Below are 10,671 nucleotides of genomic sequence, written 5' to 3' on the forward strand. Positions count from 1 at the left end.
AAGAGGAAGTCTGGAGCTGCAGAAGGAGAGGGAGGGGGCCTGGCTCTGAGGTCTCAGGTACACCCCAGTGTGGAGCTGGTGCAGCAGGGGGCAGACACACCGTTCATGCAGCGGGCGGAGAGGCATGTACCTACCGTGGCTGACGCTCCTCAGGGGTCACTGATAGTGATTCTGAAAGACAGCACGAAATCAACATGGCAGTTCACACGCACGGGTGGGCAGGCCTGGGGCTAGGGGACACGCACACGCACACGCCCGGGCGTGCACACACATGCTGGGAGGCCCCACGGCCCCGCATGCACACACTAACACACATGCCCACAAACGGCACACATACACTCCCTCCCCCCTCCCTGTGCCCAGCACCCTCACTGGCTGGCGCAGGCAGCATGGATCTGGGGCATGCAGCCACTCAGCACACTGAAGCACACGCGTGGGCTGATTCACAACACAGAAGCTCGCCTGCACACAGAGGCATTTGCACCAGCTCCCGCACACTCGTGCCTGGCGGCTCAGAGGGCCACCTGCACTGCTCCATAAGGGCCAGGGCTTGCTTTCTAGGGTCCTGCTGTCATTTTGCCTTCCAAGAACCTCCATGGCTTCCTTTGACCCACAGTACCAAGTACCCACTAGCCCACCTCGTCTGCAGACTTTGTGGGTTCTTCAACCTGCCCACCCAACCCGCAGACCTCTTCCTCATCCTGTCTGCATCTCTGCTCTGGTCGCTGGCTCCCCTCCTGCATCCCACACTGAACCTCTGTCCACACTGAGCCCCTGCCCAACAGCCCTCCCAATTCCTCACACCTGAGCCTTCTCTCAATCCTGACTTCAGTGAGGCGTCTTGAAGCAGCTCTCCCAGACTGCTCTGCCCCGGAGCAAGGCTCTGACTTGCCTAACGTTTGCCACGTGTTAGCGAGCCTGGAGTTAGAGCAGGTGCCACGTCTGCGGTCCTCAAGTGTCACACCTCAGCAGAGATCTGGGCATGTCTGAACTCACGTTGGCAGTTAGCAAAGTGTGTCTACAGCCACAGCTGCGGTTACCGCGGCACCCGCATAGCCTTGGTCTCCCTTGATTCCCCTCACCGACTGGGGGAAAGGCTGGGAGGGAGACTGAGGCCCCAGAAAGGAAAGTGACAGTGACGTGCCTAATGACCCAGCATCCTGGCAATCCCAGTCCAGGGTTCTTGCCCCACACCATGCTGCCTGCCTTTCCTCTGTCGGCTTCGATGGTCAGACCACCACAGAGCAAGTCCTTCCTGGCTTCATTCTGGTTTATAGAGGCTGGACTCAGCCCTACCCCCAGCCATGTGGAAGCCCACAGATGCTACTGGTTTGATGTGTTCTTCCTCAGTGGACGTGGCCCCTGGAAACGGGGCATTCTGAGTTTGATACCAGGGTGAACTTCCTTGAAGAGAGTCATAGATCAAGAAGGCAACATCAAGGGCTGAAGTAGGATCCTTTTCCTGGAACGCTCTGGGAGTAGGGCAGCCCTCGCCCACTGCTGCCCCTTCCCCACCCCCACCATGCTGGTCCAGGCTAGTGGGCCAGAGCAGGAGGAAGGGAAAAGCCATCAGACTGCCCTGTGGCCCCCGCTGCCCCCTGTCCAGCCCCGTGCCTGGGTGCCACTCTCGCACTCTCACGCCCGTGTGCACGCCCACACGCACATCACACACACTGTTGGTCACACAGTCCTGGCGTTGGCCTCTATTTCTGTGGGCCAGAGGTGGGACGCCCCCCCGGATGGGTCGAAAGGGTCGGGAAGGGAAGTGGCATCAGGGAAGCCCTAAATGTCTCTGAAGGAAATCCACACATCCAGAGAGGGTCTGGGCTCACCCTCAGACCTGAGGTAGGCTCCCAGAGGCTGGGAGAGGAGTTAAGGACCGAGTGGAAAGTGGAGGCGTGATAGAGAGGGAAAGGAAGTGGCCGCCAAGAGAGAAAAGAGGGAAGCGCCATGCAAGTGCTGGAAAGAAGGGGGCAGGTGGGTGACCCCACAGGCCCCTCCCCAGAAACGATCACCTCCGGGACTCAGCGCTCCCTAAGCGGCAGGCTCCACCAGCCCTCAGCCACACGGTCCGGGGTTCTGGAACCCTCAGTCTCCGTGACAGGGATGCAGAGGGCTGGCTCTGGCTGCCAGGGCAGGTTCTCTACTATCCGGACCCACATTCCTCCTCCCGGCCACGCCCGCCCCGCGGCCTCTCACGCCGCATTTGGTCCCCTACTCACCTGGGGACCCCGGGCGGGGCGCGGTTGGGGCGCGAGGGCACCTGGGGGGGAGGACCGAAGGGGTCAGGGGAAGCCCCCGGCCTGGAGGGCACGGGGGGCGCCCCCCCCAGGGCGGACCCAGCAGGCGGAGGCCCAGGAGCAGGGCCCCGCGATCCGGGCCGGGCTGGGGGCACGGCGGGGGCTCGGCGCTGCGGCGTGGGGCTGGAAGTGGGGCACCTGCAGGCGGCAGGGAGCGGGGAACAAGGAAACGAAAGAGGTGAGCAGCTCTACCCCAGCCCGAAGACCCGCCCCAGCCCCATGCCGGCCACGCCCATGCACGCAAGCCCCGCCCCCTGCACCCTTAGGTGACGCCGAACCCCTAGCCCTCCCCAGCGCCAACGTTCCAGCTCCTCCCACCCCGCAGCCAGCTCCACGGCAAGCCCCACCCAGCAGCAAGCCCCACCCCTCTCTAAACTCGATCCCTCGCTCCAGATGGGAGCCGTCCCGGCGACGCGGGCGCGCCACTGCCCGGTCCCGGCCTTCCTCCCGCGGGCCCCGGGCTGGGGGGCTTTGGGGCCGTGGGGGCCGGCCCTGGTACCTGCGTCCGGCCGGTACGCTCTGCACCTGCAGCCAGGAGTCGTCCACGGGCGGGGGCATAGGCGTGCTGACGGTGGTCGTGTTGATGTCGCCGATGATGTTGAGCGCTTCCTTCAGCGCGTGGTACATACGCAGCATCTCGTCGCGCCGCTGCGCCTGCTCCGCCGACTCTTCCATCAGCGTGTTCTGGTCCCCGCAGGAGTACAGGTTGGCCAGCAGCTCCGAGAAGATGAACTCCTTGGTCTGCGGGCGGCGAAGAAAGAAGGGCGCTGGGACCTCATGCCTTCTCCTGGCCCTCCTGGGACTGCGGGCTGCACTGGGAGCCCCGGGTTTGGCATTTCAGACGCGGTTCTGCCACCGTCAATTTGGAGGTCTGCCTCTCCACGACTCCTTCCTTCAGATCAGGACACTGAGGTCCAGAGCGGAAACGTCCCTCTTCAAGTCAGAGATCTGGGAGACCTTACGTCTGGCATGCCACCAGGACACCTTCCTACTAAACATTTTTTTTTTTCTTTTGAGACATTTTTGTTATAGGGCATGTGTGCTGGCTGGAGAAACAAAGACAGAAAGGGAGAAATCACCCCTAGGGGGAATGGCCACCTGTATCCCTTTTCTATCCTTCTCTTGGGATATTGGGCATGCATGCACACATGCCAAGAGTGAGTTTTAAGTCTCCAGGTCCCGGACTTGAACCAAGGTCGACTATGTGGGAGTCCAGTGATGGAACCATTATGCCACCTGCCAGTCCCCCTACTAAACGTTTTAAGGCTGAGTTTCCTCATCTATGGGTTTTCTCTTTCCAAGGACTTGCATGCTCCACTGGACCAAAATAAGGAAGATGCCAGTTTAAAGTTTCCTGTGCCCTTGAGAGATAAGAATAATAGCTGTAAACGTCTGAGTTGGGCAGAATGTGGCCTGTGAGTGTAGGGTGGGCTAATGTTCTTAAAGTCCCCAAATGTCACCCCTCAAGCTTTGGGACATTCATGGAGAGATGGTGAAGTTGCTTACACCCTGGGCTCGAGTCTCAGTTTTAGAAACTTTAATCTTATTTATTTTTAAAAATTTGCCATAGGACACGTGGCCACACTGCAATTCCTTCTCCATTGGCCTCTTGGGATTTGGGGCAAGTGTGCACATATATCTGGTGTGTTTTTCAAGCCACCAGGCTGGGGACTTGAACCTCACACTCTGCCACGTGGGATCCAGCTAACTTAATTACCATGCCACCAGCTCACCAGAATCTCTCTCTCTTTTTTTTAAAGAAGTTTTTGTCTTAGGGCACATGCACTTGCCAGGGAGAGAGAGAGACACAGACAGTGAGAGGGAAAGTGAAAAATCACCCCCACCCTGGAGGTATGGCACACCGCAATCCCTTCTTCATTCTCCTCTTGGGATCTTGGGCACGCATGCGCACATGCCCAATGTGATTTTCAAACCACCCGATCTGGGACTCAAACCATGGTAAGTCATGTGGGAGTCCAGCGACATGACTTATGCCATTTACTGGCCTTGAGTCTCATTTAAAAAAAAAAAATTAAGCATCCTTTTCCCCCAAGAGGATACATGTGCTTGTCAGAGAGACACAGACAGAGAGAGGGAGAAAGCAAATCCCATGGGGCGTGATCACGTCACAGTTCCTTTGTCTCCCCATCCTTTCTGGATTTGGGGCATGTGTACACACGTGCCCAGTGTGTTTTTCAAACTTCTGGGTCCAGGACTCAAACTGTATGGTTGACTGTTTGAGATCCAGCTCCCTTAACTAGCAGGCCATGGGCTGGTTCCCAAGTCTCATTCATTATTCCATCACATGTCAAGCATTGGCTGTGCCAGGCGTCGTGTGGCTGTACTATATGCATTTAATCCTCAACTCTCTGGTTATACTTCACATGTAAGGAAAAGGCTGATTCAGCCAATGATCAGAGGCTGAAACACACAGGAATTCATGGCAAAGCCAGGGTTCAAACCTGTTCTATTGTACTTCTGGGGGCAGGGGGCACCCACTCTTTCACTAAGCCACCAGTTATGGTGATACTGTTAGGTGTGTATTTCAAAGCATGATCTCAAAAATACAGATTCCGGGTCCCTTTTGGAAGACCTTTTTTTTAAACTTTATTTTACTTATTTATTTATTTATTTATTTTGATTTGACCAGAGAAGGACAGAGTGAGAGTGTGTGACAGAGAGAGGGAAGGTGAGAAAGCAAGCTGCCAGTTTGAATTGCAGTTGACCATGTGGGAGACCAGTGCCCTTAACCATCATGCCACTTCCCCCCTTCCTGGAAAACATTTAAGCATATTCAGAACAACTTGAGTATGCAAATCTACTTTTGCAACTATAAACTTCAGGAAATCTCAGTTCAGAATAAGTTTGCCAATGAAAGTTCAATGTCTGAATTAGATTTGGAAAATTTAGTATAAAGAAAAGTACATAAAATATCTTGTTAAGGGCCAGCAGGTGGCGTGATGGTTAAGGCACTGGATTCCACCTGACCAAATGCGAGGTTCAAGTCCTGACCTGGTGTCTTGATGGAGTGTGTGCAACCCAAAACCCTGAAAGGAGAATGAGAAGAAGGGATTGTGGTGCAGCCAATCCCACTAGGGGGTGATTTCTCTTTCCTTCTCTCTCTCTCTCTGTCTCTCTCCAGCAATGCTCTAATGCCAAAAAAATTTTTTTAAGTTTGTTAATATTTTGAGTTGATTGATTCACTGTTGAAAAGATAATATTTTGGATATAGCGAGTTTAAGACATACATTATTAAGATTAATTTTGTTCCTTTTACCTCTTTCAACATAGCTATTGGAAAATGGAAAGTTATGGAATCAGCCCACATTATCAAGCCTGTTGCCACGGGAGCCCCGCCCTCGTGGCCCTGCACTCACGTTATTGATCATGAGGTGCATGATGGTCTTAGGCATGAGGTCCCGAACGGTCTTGTTGACGATGGCCATGTATGAGTCCACCAGGTTCCGAATGGTCTCCACCTGCCGCTCTAGCTGTGGGTCCATGGAGTGCATGAAGTTGTCTGAGCCGTTCTCCTCGGTCTCGCTCGCCTGCAGTGGGGAACAGAAGAGCACCAGGGTGGCTCTGGGCACCTCCAGGGTCTCAGGCCCTTCGAGGTACTTGGAATATGAGGCAGACAGAAGGCAACTGGCCTGAACACAGGCACCCAGCTCCCCACACAATCTAGAAGGTCTCAGGTTCTGCCCACCCCTGGGCCTGCCAGGACCCCGGGCTCCTCTTATTTAGTCTTGACTCGGCTTAGCCTCTAGCACCTAGTTTGCCTCAGGTTCCTAATCCAGAAAGCAGAGGATGTCTTCCAGGTCTCTTGCTAGAAGACCTGACCAGAGCAGATACCAGGCTGCAGACACCTGGCTGGAGGCGGGGGGGGGGCACACTCACTTTCTCCTTGTCCTGGGAGGCCCACATCAACACCACAGAGGCCACCACGCCAGCATTGCCACCACCGCCGCCACCGGGAAGCACAGCCGAAGCAGACACACACAGAGAGGGAAAAGGAGAGGGATGAGTGAACTGGAGCACCGCACCCCAACACTAAGGCAAGTCTAGACATTGCTGCAGTGGAAGAGGGGAGGAACGAGAAGGTGGTCATAAGAAACCCCCACTGGGGACCAGCAGTTGGCATAATGGCTATGTTGCTGGACTTCTATGTAGTCGACCATGGTTTGAATCCTGGAACTGGTGGCTTAAACTCATGCGGGGCACATGTGTATGTGTGCCCAAGGTCTCGAGAGGAGAATGGAGAAGAGATTGCAATGTGGTCATCCCCCCAGGGGATGATTTCTCATTTTCTGTCTCTTTGTCTCTCTCTCTTTCTGGTGAGCGCATGTGCCCAAACCCCCCAAAAAAAAAAAAAAAAGAAAAGAAAAAAAAAGAAAGCAAGAAACCCCCACTGTAGGAAGGGAATGTAGGAAATGCCATCAGAGAAGAGGGCACAGAACACTGCTCCTGGCGAAGGATGGGAGACCAGAGCCTAACTCAGCCCACTCAGGACAGGCGGGGGAAGGATTCCTGGCATTTCTTATAAAAATTTGCTAACGGGGGACCAGCAGGTGGCGTGGTGGTTAAGGGTGCTGGACTCCCACATGGCCAATTGAAGTTCGAGTTCTGGATGTGGTGCTTGCTTTCTCACTTTCCCTCACTCTCCTCTCTCTCACTCTGTCCGTCTCTGGTCAAATTAAAAATAAATAAGTAAATATATAAAGTTAAATAAAATAATTCTTTAAAAAAATTCGCTAAAGGGTGCGTGTGCTTGTCAGGGAGAGTTAGAGAGAGAGTGTGAGGCACCCTCCGGGAGGAGAGCCACACCATAATTCCTTCTCAATTCCTCTCTCAGGATTTCGAGCACACACACAGAAGTGCCCAGTGTGTTTTCTAAGCTGCCGGCTCTGGGACGTGAACCTTGCAGTTGGCCGTGTGGAATCCAGCCACCTTGGCCACCATGCTACTAGATGGCTCAATTCCTGCTATTTCTTTTTTCTTTTTTTAGAGGTTTTTGCCATAGGGCATGTGTGCTTGCTGGAGAGAGAGACAGACAGTGAGAGGGAAAGTGAGAAATGCCCCGAGTGGGGATGGCCATGCCACAATCCCTTCTCCTCCTGGGCTCCCTTCTCCTCCTGGGTATGCAGTGTGATTTTCAAGCCATCCAGTCCGGGACTTGAATTGCAGTCAGCCACGTGGGAGTCTGGTGACATAACCACCACGCCATCTGCTGGCCCCGATTCCTGCTATTTCTTTTTCTTTTCTTTTTGGAGAGGTGTTTTTTGTTTTGTTTTGTTTTGTTTTTTGCTATAGGGTGCATGCGCTCACCAGACAGAGACAGAAAGCAAGAAATCACCCCCCAGAGGGGATGGCCATGCCACAATCCCTTCTCCTCCATTCTCCTCTCGGGATCTTGGGCACGCACACACATGTGCCTGGCGTGAGTTTAAGCCACTGGGTCTGGGACTCGAACCGTGGTCAACTACATGGGAGTCCAGTGACATAGCCATTATGCTAACTGCTGGTCCCAATTCCTGCTATTTCTGAGCCGAATAAAGGCTCGGGAACATGGCATGACTTGGCATCACTGAAGATGGTGCCCAGGAACTCTCTTGTTTGGCAGCTTTCCCCTCCCCTCCCTGCCCTGAGGCTCACCCCAACACGCTCAGGGTACACGCCAGCCCTTAGGAAGGAGGCCTTCCAGCTGTCCACCTCCTCCTGTGTCTCACAGGCCAGTTCCAGCTGCCGATAATCCTTGTAGACATTCCTATAAGATGGGACAGGCCGTGAAGGGAGATGGGGCAAAGCCCACCCTCCTTAGGGGTTAAGGGCATGCTTGGGTCCAGCACTGGCTTTCTCATTTCTTAGCTTTGAGGCCCTGGGCAAGACCCTTCCTCTCTTCAGGCCTCGGTTTCCTCACTGGAAGATGGGTTAATAATAATTCCTGTCTCCTAGGGCCATTGTGAGGATTTGGTAAAATGAGCAGTGAAATGCTTAGAAAGGGACTGGCTTGGGTCTTGGACCCCCATCAGCTCTACCCCTGGCTCTCTGAAGACCCCTCATAGCAGCTTGCCTTTAGGGGAGAGCCCACCAGAGTCAGCCTGGGACTGGGAAGTGAGAGGCCGCCACCCCACGGGGAACTGTGCAAATGAGAGGGTCCAGGTTTGACGAGGGCTCTTCCTCGTCTGTCCCCAGTGTTTGGCAGCGTTTCATGCCGCTCAGGGACTAAGCGATGACTGTGGAGGGGAGGAGGGAAAGAAGGTGGGAAGGAGAAGGGAGGGGAGAGGATGAGAGAGGAGGCCTTGACAGGTCTGGCACAGAGCAGAGACTCGGTCAGGTGGTACAGGGAGAGCAGCAGCCACAGGGAAAGCCCAGGGTTCAGATCCCAGGTCACCCTGGCTGGCTGGGAGACTAGGGGGAGAGCCCTTCTCCTCTCTTTCGCAAACTAGAACAAATAAATAGCTGAAGGCCTGCTGTGGGCCTGGGGCGTTCCTGAGGTGGTGTGGGGCGGGCCGGCCTGGGGCGGGCAGGCACCTCTGCTCCGTGTTAAAGAGGGCAAAGATATGCTTGCTTGACATGAAGCCCTTCTCCACGTCGCGCAGCTTCAGGTTGTCCACGGACAGCATGTACTTCTTCTCCTTCTCCTGCGGGAGAGACACGAGCCGTAAGGGAGATTGCACTGTTCTCCACCACACCTCACGCCCTAAGGGTTTGCCGCAGGGGTGGGCACCTGGGGCTGTGGACACCCGGGGCGGCCCCTCCCACGCTCAGGTACTGCCCGAGAAATGCCTGCTCACGGGGCCCTCTACTGGCGGAGCACCAGACGCTCCTGGGCGTTAGAGCCAGTGCCACCCTTTCTGCATATACCCCGAAGCCCAGGGGGCTGAGTGTGGCTCCCACAGCCCACCCTAAGCAAGTCCTAGATCCCAGTCAGGCTGGCGGAGTACGGACGGACAGAGCCCTCGAGACTCCCCCCAACCCCCACCACCCCGGCCTGGCCGCCTCTGACTTCATTTCCTGACTGCAGAGACCAAGAAGGGGGGCCCCCCGCCAGTCCCGGCAGCTTCAAAAGGCTGCCGCCAGCTTCAAAGGGCTGGCTTGGCCCACCCCTACACCCCCCGCCCCTCGACACCCATGTGTAAGCCATCAGGCAATAGCACAAGCCCAGAGATGGTGTGCAACGTGTGTTTGTGCAAGCACATGCAAACCCATTGTATGTGCGCGCTCGTGTGCCTATGTGTGCGTACAGGTGTGTGAATGTACATGTTTCTGGGGAGCGGCCCAGCGTCGCAAGTGGACAGCTATGTGTCAGCGAGCACGTCTGTGTGGCAGATGCCACACCCTGGCTGTGTCTGGCGACTGCGGCACAGACACACCTGTGGGACGTGTGCTCTGGCGCACACGTCTACCTGCACACGGTTTGCATGTGGGCTTTGTGCGTGTGGGCGTCCAGAGCTGTCTGGGAGAGTCACATGTGTCTGCGGACACGCATCTGGGGTGCTTGCTCATGTGCACACGGCGTGTACCGGGTGTGGGCTGACATGCATCTGTAGGTTGCTGTGGCCCATAGAAGAGGCTTGGGGATCTGAAGAGACACCCCAGGACAGGATTCCAGGAGGAAGGGGGCGGCGGTTCCTGCTGCCTGTACCTCACTTGCCTATCCAGGGCCACATGACCTGTGTGAGGGGTCCATGTGGGTCTCTGGACACAGAGGGCTTGGGCTGTAAGTCTTGCTTAGGATCTCAGGTGGGGGCTGAGTTCAAGGGAGATCTTGCTCCCCCACTCTGGCATCCTCCTGTCCCCCCTACACCCCCACTGCCTGGCCTGTGCAGCCACATAAAGCTCTCTTTATGCCAGGCGGGTGGCCGGGAGCCCCAGAGGGCGGCTGGGGGAGGAGAGGAGGAAGTTGCACACACGGCCAGGGAACATCTGGAACCATTCGAGGGAGGCCCTGCTGCCACCACCCTGCGCTGCGCTTCGGGGTTGGACACTAGGTAGGAGCGGCCTCTTCTCCCAAACCCTCCCTTCCTGCAGGCCAGCCCCCTCCCCAGGCCCCTCCTTCCCAGCCCCAGCTCCCGCTCACCCCTGCCACGTCAAAGGAGGCAGAAGGGGAGACGGGAGCAGAGAGGGTACTGCGGCTGGCTGGGCTGGGGCTGGGGGGGCCTCGGATCTCCAGGATATGAGGCCGAAGTTCCTACAGACGGACAGACGCTGCTGCCGGATGGACCAGAGGACACCTCCACTCCGTCTACCCAGTGTTTAGACTATCTGTTCAGGACTCCCGAATTGTACAGTAGTCTGCACATTGGTTAGGCTGGGCTGGGTTAGACCCTCGGCGCCGCGATGGAGAGCTGCAGGACCCCCGCGGCATCCC

At 56.0% G+C, this 10,671-nt stretch overlaps 1 protein-coding gene and 1 non-coding gene across 4 annotated transcripts in view; one reads left to right on the top strand and one right to left on the bottom strand.

Moving 5' to 3' along the window:
* DNM1 (dynamin 1) overlaps positions 1 to 10,671 on the bottom strand; it is a 52,361-nt gene that overhangs the window by 2,139 nt on the left and 39,551 nt on the right. For 2 of the 3 annotated variants that reach the window (XM_014589993.2, XM_006154028.3), the window contains exons 16-21: positions 8,832 to 8,941; positions 7,953 to 8,064; positions 6,198 to 6,209; positions 5,678 to 5,848; positions 2,800 to 3,041; positions 2,223 to 2,438 (exon numbers count right to left, since the gene is read on the bottom strand). In XM_014589993.2, coding sequence (XP_014445479.1) covers positions 2,223 to 2,438; positions 2,800 to 3,041; positions 5,678 to 5,848; positions 6,198 to 6,209; positions 7,953 to 8,064; positions 8,832 to 8,941 — 863 coding nt within the window. Of the gene's footprint in view, positions 1 to 134; positions 172 to 2,222; positions 2,439 to 2,799; positions 3,042 to 5,677; positions 5,849 to 6,197; positions 6,210 to 7,952; positions 8,065 to 8,831; positions 8,942 to 10,671 lie in introns of all 3 variants that reach the window. The other variant, XM_014589994.2, reaches the window with a different exon arrangement.
* On the top strand, positions 10,549 to 10,608 carry MIR199B (microRNA mir-199b). The gene has a single exon (NR_129371.1). It is a non-coding gene; the product is annotated as a microRNA mir-199b (primary transcript).

The sequence above is a fragment of the Tupaia chinensis genome, unplaced genomic scaffold, assembly GCF_000334495.1.
Source record: "Tupaia chinensis unplaced genomic scaffold, TupChi_1.0 Scaffold000394_1, whole genome shotgun sequence".
In the NCBI taxonomy this organism is placed as follows: domain Eukaryota; kingdom Metazoa; phylum Chordata; class Mammalia; order Scandentia; family Tupaiidae; genus Tupaia; species Tupaia belangeri.